Source organism: Lactuca serriola, chromosome 8, assembly GCF_051521515.1.
Source record: "Lactuca serriola cultivar US96UC23 chromosome 8, Lser_US96UC23_V15, whole genome shotgun sequence".
In the NCBI taxonomy this organism is placed as follows: domain Eukaryota; kingdom Viridiplantae; phylum Streptophyta; class Magnoliopsida; order Asterales; family Asteraceae; genus Lactuca; species Lactuca serriola.
In genome coordinates, this window is record NC_136415.1 from 66209763 (window position 1) to 66224751 (window position 14989).

Genomic DNA, 14989 nt, shown 5'->3' on the forward strand with positions numbered 1-14989 from the left:
AGCAAGCAATACGAAACCGCTAGTCATGCTCACAATCTTTTTCAATAAGTTTTGCATCATAGATGCTCGCAATGATCTTTTGCAATAATTTTTTTTTTGGTATTAGACAACCTTTTACGTTTCCACATAAATAAACCATCAATTTTATTGTGTCAAAAATAGTAAAGTATATTTTCACAAGCCTTATTTAGGAATCCTACAAATTTTACACAGAGAGCTTTTTTTAACTTACAAACTTATTTGATATTTAAAATTTTCAAAAAAAAACTCTTATTACCGATACTAAGAAATAAGAACTATTAACTTTGGTTAAATAAGATTCCTTATCCATATGTTTTGTTGAAAAATTATTCATATTCATTTATATGGCTTCTTATTTTAGACTTTCAAGTACCGTCGTTTTGATTTTATTTTATCGCATTTGTCGTTCCTTGTTCCTTATGTTAATGTAATTTTTCTGATGGTTAAAGTCATATAAAATGACATTTTATTCTTTGTTATACGTTGTTATTTTATTATTATTATTATTATTATTATTATTATTATTATTATTATCCACCACCACCCCAATCTCAACCTTTTTTTGTATGGTATGTTTCATATTTCCATCCACACAATGTAGTGGTAAGAAGGTAATAATTAATCCAAAAGAACTATCTCCTATTCAAGCTTTCTTGTTCAAACTTAGAGATCACCATCCTTGTTCTAATATAGACATATTAGGAAATACACTTTACACTTGCAAAAAGGATCAAGGATTTAAGTCTTAGTTGCTTCAATAGTTTTTTACTTCCTATATGTATTAAGCTCCTTGTGGGTAGTAGGCTACGATGCCGATGTGTAATGGTTTACCTCTCACACAACGTTTTTATAACGAAAACAATTTTGTAAGATACAATACAAGTTGCCAAAATCGAAAATTTCCAAACAAAAATGTGAACAATGAACATAAAACATTTAACACATCAAAATACTCATCTCAATGTTGTATTGTCTTTAAAGAGAACTGATCCACTATATATAGATCAATGTGGTTTAAGGAAAACAGCCAAAATCAAGTCTTGATTAAATTTAGCAACGATGATTAAAAACCTAATATAACTTACATAACTTTTTAACATTGTTACATGGTATTATATATCCCATGTGACCTATTCTCTAATGCTCCCCTGTTGCTACTATAGCATTAGGTCCAGGATTGGTAATATAGTCGGATGAGCTCTTGTTGGTGCTATAAGGAGACGAAGCCATCACCCTATATCATAAAAAATAAAAATAAAAATCGTAAATAAATGAAATTGTTGTAATTTTTATGATAAAAATGTGACTAGATATATAAAACATTAATAAAATAAAAGAAGGTAAATGAAGATCAATCATACCTTTCCTTGCGCTTCTCAAGAAACCGAGCCAAGGATGCTTTGCGTGCTTGAGGAACAGCTGCATACAATAATACAGTCTCAGTCTCAGTCTCAGTCTCAGTCTCATTGATATCAGTGTCAGTGTCAGTGTCCGTGTCCCACCTTGCCATCTTTTTAAATGGGACAAAAAGATGCAAATTTTATCCAATAGACATTAGCCCTAGTCTTATAGTCACATCCCACCTTTATAGGAGGACAAAAGATTGCAGCTTTTGTACTGCAGACATCACATCAGTCTCAGTCCAAGTCACAATCACTAAACACAGTACAAAACACAAAGTCCCAATCCAATGCGCCAACTTTTTGGATGGGACAAAAGATGCAACTTTTGTCGCATACATCAATCTGTTAGTCTCAGTCCAATGCACACCAAACACAGTACAGTACCTGATTGCATCACTTGTTCAAGTGAATTGATAACTCGTGGAGTATCCACTTTGCTAGCAGGAGTAACCGAACCTCCGACTGGTTTACCAACTTCATCTTTATTAGTGGGCCCACCACTCGATTGACCAACAGGGTGTGAAGACACAGACATCGGGCTTGAGATTGCAGAACACGGTTGTACATTGATTGGACTTGGAGTGGCCACTTGAGTTGGAACCCTAGCTTGAGGGGTAGTCACAGACGCCCCATTTCCCGCCAAAAACATGATAGCTTGAGCCTATATAATCAAGAAAATACTAAATTAAGATCAAGACTTCAACTTTTTCGGACAAAATACAAAAAATTTAAAGATTCTATTTTGGGCATTTTACGGTTTAAGCACTTAGACATTATTTCTTCTAATCAAACCATAAAAGTTTCAAACGTATTTCCAAATCAACCATTTTGACCTCATATAACACATCAAAATGGTTGATTTGGAAATTATAAACAAAATTACCATAACAAGAAATATAACAAACCTTCTCAGGGGAAATATCATCATACACATTCACCATACCACCATAAAAGATGGTTAATTGAGCAGGAGCACAAGAAGTCTTGGAACTATACCTTCGATTCATAAAAAGAAAAACAAATAAAAAGCCATTCAAAACACGGGTTTTTTTTTAATCTAAAAGAAAAAGATATAAAACAACAATGCATATATATAGATAGATAGATAGATAGATAGATAGATATACCATGGTTCAGTAGTTCCAGCAAGAAATGAACCATTAGGTGGAATAACACTAACACCATGTTGTTTCAATGGAGCACCACCAAATTGGGTTCTGAAGAATGGATTACTCATGGAAATCGGAACTGCATTCTGTTGCATGGGATAAGCAGCCATTGAAAAATGAGTGCCACCTTGCCTACTTACACCAAAGCTTTTCTATATAGTAGAATATATTGTGAAATGATTAATATAGTTGTATAAACGTGAAAAGGGACACTTAGGTAAATAAAGAATCCAAAAAGAAACACCCCATTTGACCAAAATTAGCAAAACTTATCAATTTTGGTGTTTTAAGAGTTAATAGTCAAGTAAAATGGTTTGAACTTTGAACTTCTATCATATGCCCGATTATTTTGTGTTAATTATATGGTAAATTGATAAAAACCCTAATCGAATTCAAAGATAAATTGAACCCAAATTCATGATTGTATAGAAAAACATGCGTCTGTTACAAGATTTGCTGATAAACGAACCTGAATTTCACCAGATTGACGGTTTTTAGAGGCATCTAAAGCATCTGCAGGAATACATGAACATAATTAGATTTAATCTTTTTATTATTTTCATTAAGAAAGTAACAACTAAGAAGATAATCAACAGTTTAGCAACGAAAAGACAGATCTTTACCTGATAGAGGCCAGTGAACAGCGGAGTTCATTGAAAACACTACATGTAATTGAAATACCCAAATTAGATTGAAAAACTATAAATTAAACCGAATTACTAAAAGAAATAGATACTTTTAGGAAGAGAATTAACGGAAAACGGATTGAACAGCGATTGAAACAGATTAAGAAGTGAAAACAACTTCGCTTACACACTAGATAAATTTTTTTAACCATAATTAGTAAAAAAAAATCAAGTTCTTGCGATCGTGGCATACGTATCGAACCCATGTTTGTTTTTTTTAATCTAACTTTATAAAAGAGGGCAGTTCTAATTAGGTAAAATGTTCAATTCTACTTGTAACAGAAGCTTTCACATGAAGCAACTTCGAACTAACTTCAAACAACACATGCAACAAATTCCCCGAATACCCAATCGAAAATCAAGCAATACAATCCCAAAAAACACTCCGATAAAGTAAAATCAACAACAAAATTGCAGAATCATTTAAGTTTATAAAATCAATTAGTTCTAATTAGGTCAAAACATCCACAAAATGTATCAAAATGCACCTGATTCTTTGCATCCTTCACCAGCTTCTTCCTTCACCACAACCACTGAATCCTTCGAATTCAAACCCATGAAATCCCTTTCCATCTTTCAACTACACAGTTTTCACTTTCACTTTCAATTTCAATTCCCCCAAACAAAAACACCCAAAACCTCAAAACAAAAACCAATCAAATTCAAAACCCAGAAGAAAAAAAAAACTACGAATTACCTTGAAAAATATTTAAAACCCAAGATTAAAGCGAGAAAAATGGTTGAAACTTGAGAGTGCAACAAAAGTAAGAGAGAGAAATCAGGGATATGTGATTTTTATGTCTTGAGTCCTATTTGTGTGAAAGAGGATCGAAGCCGTTGATTAAGTAGCCGGTTAAGTTGACCGGCTAAGCCGGTAACTAACCACGTGCGTTAGCCACTTAGCCTTAGCTGTATAAATAAGCCTATTTTAAGATACCGAAAAAATCGCGTTTTTTAAAGTCGACACGTCAGACGAGTGGTCGAGGAGTTTTACTCGTGGCCTAATTGTGATGTGTCGCCACGTGGGCCTCGGTGTTGATTGATCGCCGAATATTTCTCGAGTAACTCGCCGTTATTTTTATCACGAGGGATGTAAGGCGGTGGTGTAATATTTTATTTATTATTTTAAATTTTAAATAATAACAACTTTTGAAATGACAAAAATACCCTTGGATACTAGGTAAAACTACTGGATGAGCCATTTCTAATTTAGCAAGTTTACTAAATGTAGGCTTGTGATGTTGTTTATAACCATAATGACTAAAGTGCCCTCGAATTATTGAGAAAGAAATGGAGTGGCTATTTCTAATTTAGCTAGAATACTAAATGTAGCTTTGAATACTATTTAATTTGTTTATTAATAACTGAAGGCTATACATGACATTTAATTGAAAGTGAAAGAAATAAAGTTTATAGAGTTGTTAATGTGTTGTGATGATTATAGATTTATAGTTGTGAACAAGATATTTTGGAAGAAAACATTGTTTTGTTCTAATGTAAATTGTAACTTTCAGATAATATGTAAGAAAATGATAGCATTTATTCGAGGTAATGGAATGGAGCAAATTGAAGCAATAATGGGTGAAAGAAAATCATTGGCAAAACACGTGAATATAAAATACAAAGATAAGAAAAGGTAAACGACAAATCTCAACTTTGGTATTAGCGTTTAATGGTGGAAAAATTGTTTCAACCAAATTTTAAAGATGGTTTTATCAAGATTCAAGAATTTCAAACCACAAAAATTACTAAAATGATAAATTGTTATATGTTTGTGTTTTTTTTTATGTTGTTGTCTTTATTTTGGTATATTTATAGGCCTAAAATGAAATTAACATGAATGATAAATTAATCCTTAAATACGATAGTTCGAATAATTAATGATAAATTATTTTGGTATATTTATAGTTCGAATAATTACGAAAAATGAAATTAAGAATCTTTGGGAGAAAGAAAATAAAGTAGTTTATTTAGATGGAAGAAAAATCAAAAGAAAATACATATCTTCTACTATTTATGTTGCATTTCTCTAACAAGGTACAATCTAGGCTTAGAAATGTTCAAATAGTTTCAGAAAATCGTCTTTAGCTACTGTATTTTGGGAAATAAATATCTGATTTCAGACAAAATTATTTTAAAAATATTATATTAAACACATGCCTCAACAATTTTAATTACTTTTCTTGTTTCCCGTAATATTTTCCCTAACATTATATTTAACTTTTATATTTGAGATTCCATATTTAAGGAATACAATTATTTAAAGGCTAAAGTTAAAGTTATGTAGAATGACTCTATTGGTTTGCTAGATTCTTTAGGACACTTATCAAATAAGAAGAATTAGGTTTCATTAGGTTATATGACTTTCTACTAATCAGTAAAGATAAAGATAAGTTATAGAACATATAAAATAGTCGTTACTCCGAAAATAATGTTGTTATTTGACTTCTCTAGTTTTTTCACATGTTTCTAATAAGGTAGATTCCACCTTGAAATCTGGACAATAAATAATATTGATTGTGCATCTAAGCGTTTTAGAAAAGTAACGTTTAGTTCTTAACTATTATAATTTAATATCTTATTTACCTTTTTGTTTAACATAATGTTTACATATGTCAAAAAATATAAGGAAGTTATGAGACAGAGAAAACGATATTTCAATTCTATGAAGCGTTTTATTTTATGTTGAGGGATATGTTTAGCATTTAACACTTATTTACATAGCACAATACTATGAGTTCGTTTGTTTTAATTTTATGTTGATATGTTTAGCACTTAACATTGTAAATTCTGAGTTAGGATCGAATTCAATCGTACATGTCAAAACATATATTTATTAAAAATTGGCATGACTCGTAGTAATTAAGGACAAATTTAAGATGGACATTTGCATTACTGAAAATTTGAAGTTTAATGTTATTTTTTTTATTATGTGGAATATATAAATATTTTTATGTCATTTGATTTTCATAAAAAAAATCATATTTGTCATATTAATTGTAGTGAGGAGTCTTATTAAGTCATACAGTAAAGTGTCCAAAATTACGAAATTATTTCTCTTATCTTTTTATTAAATTAATAATATTATGGTTTGTAAATATCAATTACAATCATTTGCTAAAAAGTGTACACAACGAGTCTACGACTTGTCAATTCATATGTTCTATGGATAAAGATAACTAGAACTATTGCTGAAAGGTGCATTTAGATAATGATTTTTTAGTAAATTACAATTAAAAATGTCCAAAAAGTTCAACTAAGTAAGCAATCAAAGATTACACTCGTTTTTCATTGAATAGACTAGAATCAATTTCCGTGATCTCTATATATTTTTTTATTATAAAATAATTACTATAATGGAAGTGCCTTTTTTATTTTGGGAGGTCGATAAATTTTTTATTAATACATAGCAAGATGCTAAAATTAAAAGGAATATACAATAAAAATGAAATTGTAAAAATAAGATTTACAACCAACTAATCTAATCGACTTTTAATAAGTTTTCTACAATGGTAGATTCATCTATGCGTCTTGTAAGTTGGCAAATGGATTATTTTTCGTGAGGCCTTATCTTGTTAACATTTGAGGAACTGTTACATTGTTTAAAGGGAAGGGATGTGGAGATTCATATAATCTAATTGATACGGAGAAATTTAGAATTCAATGATTTTATATTAAGTATGATTAACTTGAAAACGTATCATATATGTTAGCATTTTCTCTTAAGTAATACTAGTAGCATTGCCTTATGTGAAGTATAAGGATCTATGTTGACCTAACTTAGTATATCTCGAACAAACAAAACCATGATGTTTCAAGCTTTCAATGGAAACTCAAAGTTTATTAGTGCGAGTCATCTTTATGGTTCATGTAGTTATGCAATGTTTTAAACAGTCTTACTTGTACATATACTTTAGAAACAATCATTTATTTATATGTCAACTTTTTATGATGATAAAGGCATTTCACATTGAATCATGATCAAGATAAACCATTAATCTGCAAGAAAGCTCTTGTGGAAACTAGCCATAAGCTAAGGTTCTACATGGTGGAGGAGGAGGGGGGGGGGGGGGGGGGGTTCATGATTCTGTTCATCATATTCATCTGGACTTTTACACAAGAGATTCAATTCAATCCACTAATCACATTGCATGCACATCCCGATCATCGATTTTGACTAACTTTCTTAGGTGTTTTTTCTTATCTCACATTCTTAGTAACTTATCGATTATCCAATCATATAATTCGTTGTTCTTTCATATTGTTGGTGAATACCGGGGGAACGGAAAAACTCTGAATGACCAACTCATGATATGAAGTCTATATAGGATTTGGTGCACAATTATGTCACAATTTACATTAACAATTTTCCACAATCTTTTGGTAATCGAGATATTTGGAACTTCTTGGTAAGCACGGTGGGGAAGGCGTGTTTATTTCTCAACATCCTAGCAAATTACGAAAACGTTTTGTTTTCTCTAAATTTCTACATCCTAGCAAATTACGAAAACGTTTTGTTTTCTCTAAATTTCTTCATGTAGAGAATTTTGTGGTCTTGCTCTTGAATTATGCAATGTATGGAATGGAAATCATAAGTTGTATGCTTCATCGGCTAGGTTCGATAGGAACCAACCAAATGGCATTTGGTTTAGCAATGTTAGGTTTCATTGGAGTGGTGTCTATCAGTCAAATGTTGAGAGATTGAGTCTTGCTTTGAGACAAAAGATGTGGATTAGGAGTTGAATATGAGGAATGAGTGTTTTCTGTTTCAAAAGAGGAAACCAACATTCTAATGATCTTGTCAATAAAGATAGAGGGAAACCACATGTTAATTGAAAGGTGCAAGATGGAGTTAACATATGTAGAAAGCCATTTATTAATGAGGTCGTGGTGTGACGTGTACTAACCATGAAGAAAAAGATAACATATGTGGCAAAGAAGCCTCATAACATATGTGGCAAGAAGCATGATACGACTAGTAAGATTTTAGTTATTGTGATATGTAGTTTCTAACCATGTAACATCTATTTTTTAGGGCAAGAAAATTTGTTTTAATTAAATGAATAAAAAAGATATAATTAAAATAAAATAATAAAATTAGTAAATAGTATTTTATTTTTAATTAAAGTTGATTATTGAAGTCATAATATTTGATTAATTATAAAAGTTGTGAAAAAAGGGTTACATGTGACAACTTGATAACATATTGGTTTGACTAAGTGAGTTGACCAAATAGAGTATGGTGGAAAGGGATCATTTTTAAGACTAGTTAGAAGTTGGGAGAAATGGTATTAAATAGTTAAACTATATGCCAAGAGGGACTAATTATGCCATAGATCCATAGTAGAGAAGTATATAAGGCGAGTGTTCTGCCGAAATCACATGGAGATATCAATTTTGATGAAGGAAACACAATAACTGTCGATTTGGAGTTTAAGCGAAAATTTACAACCAAAATTTAGTGGAAAATCAAGCTATGGTTTGAAGCTAGGAAGTTAGCATCAAGTTTGACGGTTTTTTTTTTATTTTTTTATTTTTTTTTTATTTTTTTTATATCAATTATGGCGATTTAGGGTTTGGGTGGAGTATTCTAATCTGATTTTGTTGGATAACACAAGGTTTGTTTTTAACCTATTGTACGGTGTTCTAAAGGGTTTTAGTTTGGAACATAATTTTTATTACGTAACGTCTCAAAAATTACAAAGAGATTTTTCAATTTTAAAATGTAATAACCAATTAAAACATTTGTTTCAAAACCATCGAGTAACATTTATTTGATTAAAAGCATATAATATCAGAGTTAAGTTTATCAAGTTGCGGAAACAAAGATTTTTAATGCGTATGTATAGTCCCGCCGAACCCTTCTCACGAACGACGTGCAACAAGTTTTATCAACAATTGTAAGCATAAAGTTTAGCGAGTTTCCCAGTATACCACATATTCCATCATACATACAGTGCATCCACACAAGATCTCGACTCTAGCATCGAGAAATCAAATATCCTGTCCACATACATATATCATACGTAACAGGCCCAATCCTAGGGAGTATACAGGCCCAACCCGAACTCCATTGCCAGGGGCTGAACGCTGGTCTTACATATGATTGATGTGATCCAACCATAGTCTTTTTTATCAGTGTTGTGATCCGACGACAATCTTTTATATCATTTGTCAGGGGCTAGATCCTGGTCTTTCATATAATTCATAAAGTCATATGTAGGCAGGGATCAGATAGACAGTCGAACAGATGACCCACCAGAGAGCGAACAATCAAACAGAACATCACAATCAGGTATTAGACCAAGAGATCTCAGGCTATCCAACTTAGACTACATAGAACCCAAGTTATCACTATCACATAATCATGTAACATAAACACATAGCAAATACTAGTATGTCCATACCCTTAGCAACTAGCATTCCTTAGTTCCCTATTCTTGACCATTTCACAATTAAGTCCTTCGTTGGTCAAACATACATACTCCTGATAACTAGCCTTCCCCGGTTATCCTAACCAAACCTAACTCCTAACAATATCATACGATCAACAAGTAGAACCCTATCGGTCTAACATACAATGAAACTAAGTGTCCATACTGCACATACATACAAAGGCGTTATCCTAGCCACTAACACACTTGTGCTCTAACAGTACCTCTATCCTAACATGCAAAGGATATATAATAGGATACGTGACATAGTGAGAAGCTCACTTGAACCACAGAACCGAAGAAGCACAAATCCTGCGAACCGACTAATCACCAAAAGACACGAGTCCTCAGCCAACAACACAAATCCTCCAAGTTTGACCCCAAGTCAAACTTGTCAAAAGTCAATGGTCAGCCAAGTCAATAGTCACCACGACGTGGAGACCTCTGGCCATGTAGTGGGCACGTCCAGACAAAACAATTGCGAAATTGGGCCTCACGACATCGTGGGCCCTCCTTAGCCACATTGTGGGAACTGACAGATTTCTCCAAAACTCCATTAAGAACTTAATCCATACAGATTCATATCTACTCTTTCATAATGACTTAATGGATAAAGTTTCAAACTTTATCCATTAGGACCTCACCACAAGACATGATCCTGAACCCTAAGCATAAAACCTTCCCAAAACATGCATGGCTTCAAAAACAAGATTGTAACGCTCGCGTTTCCTACAAGGTGGTCATAGTCTGTAATCACTTTGGTCACCTATTGTAACCTTTATATGAATGAATAAGAAAGGATTATTCATATATTTATGTGCTTATGTGCTTTATACGATACTTTAAGCAAATTGTATAAGTATTTAATAATATAATAAATAAGATTAAAATACGTGTCGAAGATAAAAGATTATTTATGACAAATAATCTTAACCTAGTTGTAATATACGTTACAAGGATTCTGAAGATATAAGGAACGTTCAAATTTAACTTCGTATGAAGAAGTTATGCTTCTTCGAAATTTCGCGATTATATCGGCACAACTCTATGTATCGTAAAAAATAAATTTTCGATAAATTACTTTTTAGCTTAAGTAATCTAAACGAAAGTCAAGTAATCGTTAAACCGATAGTGTACATGTAGAGAACATCTAAATTTGTTTTCATTAGAGGAAATTATGATTTTTCTAAGATTCAGTGTACAAGTATACATCTCAAAATTTGAATTTTAGATCAGTCAATTTTTAGCCAAAACTATGTAAATGAGAATTGAAGATCTTGTTAATAGGAGTCCAATGATATAAAGTGTGATAAAAACAGACATCGGATGTGAGAGTTATTATTTTATACGGGCTTTAATAGTCTAAGCTTGTGTGAAATAAATAAAGTCAAAATTAGCCAACAGAGTCCAAACGAACACTACTAGAAAAATAGCCTTTTACGACGTGCAATGCATGTCGTAAAACGCTCAGACGACGCGCAAATGCATGTCAAGAAAGGCCATGTCATAACGAGAGACGACACACTTTTGCGTGTCGTTTATAGACAACGCGCATTTATAACACACAATGTGTATCATTAAAACCCCTGTCTTCATCTTCTAGAAATAAAATACTATATACAAAAAATACAATTCATTGAATAAAATTTAATGTCACAATTCTATTTCTTACAATATATAAATTTGCATTTATCTAATCTACTTTGTACATCAAATTCCAACTAAGTAAAGCCTCAACTTAGTCTTCTTTGCTAGAAGTTCTGCAACTTTTAACTTCCTCCTGGCTTCATCTTCCATCATACCCGCACTCCACTCAACATATTTTGCATATCCCTATATAAAAAAACAATATGTTAAAAAAAAGTTGTAAGAAAGTAGGTTGTCATTTTGAAACATAACATACGTTTTCAATAAGCTCCATTGCCAGATCCTTTGATGATTCTCCATCAGAGTAATATACAGAACCAATCAGATTGCTAAACTTGTCAACGCCCTCAAGAACAATCCAGACCTGTTCAATAATAAACATAGAAATAATCAAATTCAATGTCTTTTATGTCAACTTAATAAGGGGAAATTACAGGAAATAGAGAAAATAAGATATTACTCACATCTCTGTTTAGAACACGGATCTCGGTAAAATGTTTAGTTTCCCTCCCATAAGGATCAGGGGACACTTCATTAAAGCCTGATGAGGCTGAGATTCTTTGGGCTGATGTTAAGGGCCCACATGACTTTGAATTATTATTTTCTCCATTTGTCTCTTCGGATGGGACCTCAATTGGTATTGTAGGTTCTTGTGTTGTCCTTCTCACCATTGATAGTGCCTAGTAAACAATTAGATAAATTAGAATTAAATATATAATTAAATTGATTAATAATGAAAATATGTAATTTTATAAAATAAACTTTAATTAAATACAGATATATCGTTAAATAGATATTTATCATTTAAAAAAATGTTTGCAGAAAAGGATACATGTGGTACCTGGATTCTAGCAACAAATACTTGGACAAACTGAAACTCTAGAAGCAGATAAACACAAAGTGAACTTCCATCATGAACTTGTTCTACAATGGCTTCCATGGCTAAGAGGCCCATGGCATTAAGATTGCTGGGATCGCCAACAGCAGATGGAGGAAGGTTCCTGATAGCTGCCTCCACAACACCCAGAGACTAAAACCCATCAACAAAATGACACGTCATCAACATGAAACAATACAACGAAAACCAGAAAGACAAAATATAATATTAGTACATATTATAGAAAAAAAGGTAGGAGATAAATATTTCAGAAACTATTTTTTTTGCAAATTAAAATACCTAAAGAAGGATCTGTGTCATGCTCCAACGAAAACCAGAAATAACAACAGCAAGCATGACAAATATAAAACCCCAAAATTCAAATGTTGTCTCTTTTGCAACTGCAAAAGTATTAAAATATATATATATATATATATATATATATATATATATATATATATATATATATATATCCATATACGCAATCTATAAAACTTAATAAGAACTTGTGCAATGGATTATTATTTATTATACCTGTTAATAAAATCCTAACAAATATTATTAAAATAATGCCTAAAAGTTTGACACTTGGAGTCTCCAACCTACACAGTAAATCCCCACAGATACTATTAAAATAATGCCTAAAATAAGAACTTATTCAAAAAGAAGACAACCCTAAACTGAAGTAAATAATAATACCTGAATGCAAAGGCGAATATCAAAAGAAATATAGGAGATGCGGATTTGCACTGCAAACAAAGAAAAATATTTAAATTTAATAAAAAAGGTAACTTTGACTAATATGGAAGGTGAGAGTTGACCAACCATGGCGGCAAATGTAACAGAGATGAAAACAAGGGATGCATTGCTCAAGTTGATATCCAGAGTAGTTACAAGAGAAGTGGGTACAACTGTGAAAGGCAAAGTCCATCTGTAGTAACCTCTCCTTTGCCCAGCCATGAGTGACAACCTCATTTCCAACATTTACACATGGTTGTTGGGTTGCTGCTGGAGTAGGAGGAGGAGTAGGAGTAGGAGTAGCAGAGGAGACATCTTCAGTTTCTTTCCCCTGTAGTCAACTGAAACACTGACCCAAATCCCATTACCCTTGAATTTGTAGGCCCAGTTGGGGCAGCAGATCCATCAGCAACTGGGACCTTCTGGGAATATTCCATTGAAACTTGAACCTAAAAAAGTTTGAAGTAATCATCAAAATCAACCTTCATTATTACTAAAGAATAAGTGTTTAAGATTATTAGGTTAAAAAGACTTATTACTAAAGAATGAATTTGATTGCTTACCATATAATATTTCTACACTTTGTTGAGCCTTACATCAATATGTTCAGCAAATTACCTGCAGGGTAATTTGGTATTGAGTGTTTAAGATTATTAGGATAAAAAGACTTATTACTAAAGAATGAATTTGATTGCTTACCATATAATATCATCATCATGTGAGAGCAGTACCTACCCTAACTGGCCTTATGCGTCTAGGAACTTTTCTTATGTACTCAAATAATAAAGCAAAGATGCTAAATATGTATAATAATCACTGTATGTATGCATGCATGTATGTATGTATGTATGTATGTATGTATGTATGTATGTATGTATGTATGTATGTATGTATGTATATATGTATGTATGTATGTAACTCTTTGGTCCTCACATGACCCACAAGATGACCATCCTTGCAAGTAGATATAGTTTTTGTGCAATTTTTCTTACATGAGATACCTGCAACATAAACATGAGCATCATGATTCATGATGATACTCAACTTTGTATTATAAAAAAAGTAAGACATATGGTTTCCATTTAACACACCTCGTCTTGATATTCATACTTCTCCACAGGTGGATCGGGTGTTTGAAAGTAAAATATTGTTGACTCATAACGTTTCCCAATTGAAAACATGTTTCCTAATTTCAAAGGCTTTGTGGAAGCAGACCCATCTGCCATTGGTATTCCTCTCTCCACTCTGTTCATGTCAAGTATATCAAGATAGATGTAATTTAGCATAATACAAAAAGTTCAAACCCTGGATAAGATAAAAACACAAAAAATTCATCGGACCATAACATATTCTCGAATTTATGCTCAAAATATTAAATGTAAGTATGTGTGTGATGTTCTATGTGCAACTGCTAACAGTGTATCAGAATGGGATCGGGAATCAGAAAAGTAGGGGGAAGGATATCGCACCTAAGAAATCAAACAAGAAGAATTAAAATAAGGAAGAAGGAACAAAGCATACCTGTGATGCTTAGAGAGTAGAAGTGAGGATCGTGGAATGAGGAGGAAATCGCCATTGAAAGTTGCATAGTTTTCAGTTAGGGTTTTACACAGGAAAAGATGAGAAGATCCAAAATCGAAATCAAAGCTATGAATAGAGGAGAAATTAAAGAAATAGAAGAACGAAAACATTAGGAAGAGAAAATAACCAAAGCATATCTTAGTCGGGCTAGGGTGTGGAAATTTGAGCAGTCTCCGACGAGGTCACACGAGCCCGAGGTCGCCGGAGGAAAATACCCCTAAGGTCGTTGGAGGAGAAGTGATCAAAGATGTTGTCGGCGAGGTGAGGCGAGATCATCGATCAATTGTTGCAAAGGCTAGAGAGCACCAAGTGTTTCCGTTCTTGAAAAAAGAGCCCTAGTCCCTGCGATTTTGTGGAATTTAGTAGTACTATCCTTGCTTGTCTTCTTCTTCTTCTTAAATCGTAATAACAATCTCTATGAAATCTTAGATTG

General features: G+C 32.5%; 2 protein-coding genes across 5 annotated transcripts; both read right to left on the reverse strand.

The window, feature by feature from the left end:
• Positions 1 to 956: 956 nt before the first annotated feature.
• LOC145066041 (protein TIFY 6B-like) lies at positions 957 to 4115 on the reverse strand. Of its 4 annotated transcripts, none has more exons than XM_079013196.1 (9): positions 3977 to 4115; positions 3768 to 3859; positions 3217 to 3255; positions 3063 to 3106; positions 2552 to 2679; positions 2330 to 2420; positions 1809 to 2085; positions 1383 to 1440; positions 957 to 1255 (listed from the first exon to the last, which is right to left on the reverse strand). In XM_079013196.1, exons 2-9 carry the CDS (start codon positions 3850 to 3852, stop codon positions 1159 to 1161), a joined length of 819 nt encoding a protein of 272 aa, XP_078869322.1. In that variant the 5' UTR covers positions 3853 to 3859; positions 3977 to 4115; the 3' UTR covers positions 957 to 1158. The 4 variants fall into 4 exon arrangements, with proteins under 4 accessions (XP_078869322.1, XP_078869319.1, XP_078869321.1 ...); XM_079013193.1 differs by having other exon boundaries at positions 2552 to 2745; XM_079013195.1 differs by having other exon boundaries at positions 2552 to 2745; positions 3768 to 3879; positions 3977 to 4000.
• A 7187-nt stretch (positions 4116 to 11302) lies between these two features.
• LOC145066970 (ribonuclease TUDOR 2-like) lies at positions 11303 to 13197 on the reverse strand. The gene is made up of 7 exons (XM_079014204.1): positions 13063 to 13197; positions 12937 to 12986; positions 12719 to 12839; positions 12202 to 12390; positions 11825 to 12040; positions 11617 to 11724; positions 11303 to 11546 (listed from the first exon to the last, which is right to left on the reverse strand). The coding sequence occupies exons 1-7, from the start codon at positions 13195 to 13197 to the stop codon at positions 11424 to 11426; spliced, it is 942 nt and encodes a 313-aa protein (XP_078870330.1). The 3' UTR covers positions 11303 to 11423.
• Positions 13198 to 14989: the final 1792 nt, after the last annotated feature.

What these genes read in the sequence shown, in the direction of transcription:
- LOC145066041 (XM_079013193.1), bottom strand. Translation starts at nt 3,852, where the DNA reads ATGGAAAGGGATTTCATGGGTTTGAATTCGAAGGATTCAGTGGTTGTG. An exon ending in ATGATATTTCCCCTGAGAAG is followed by an intron (nt 2,086 to 2,329) that starts GTTTGTTATATT and finishes TTGATTATATAG; the next exon opens with GCTCAAGCTATCATGTTTTT. An exon ending in CTTGAGAAGCGCAAGGAAAG is followed by an intron (nt 1,256 to 1,382) that starts GTATGATTGATC and finishes TTTATGATATAG; the next exon opens with GGTGATGGCTTCGTCTCCTT.
- LOC145066970 (XM_079014204.1), bottom strand. Translation starts at nt 13,197, where the DNA reads ATGGCTGGGCAAAGGAGAGGTTACTACAGATGGACTTTGCCTTTCACA. An exon ending in CTGTTACATTTGCCGCCATG is followed by an intron (nt 12,987 to 13,062) that starts GTTGGTCAACTC and finishes CTTTGTTTGCAG; the next exon opens with TGCAAATCCGCATCTCCTAT. An exon ending in ATATTCGCCTTTGCATTCAG is followed by an intron (nt 12,840 to 12,936) that starts GTATTATTATTT and finishes TTTACTGTGTAG; the next exon opens with GTTGGAGACTCCAAGTGTCA.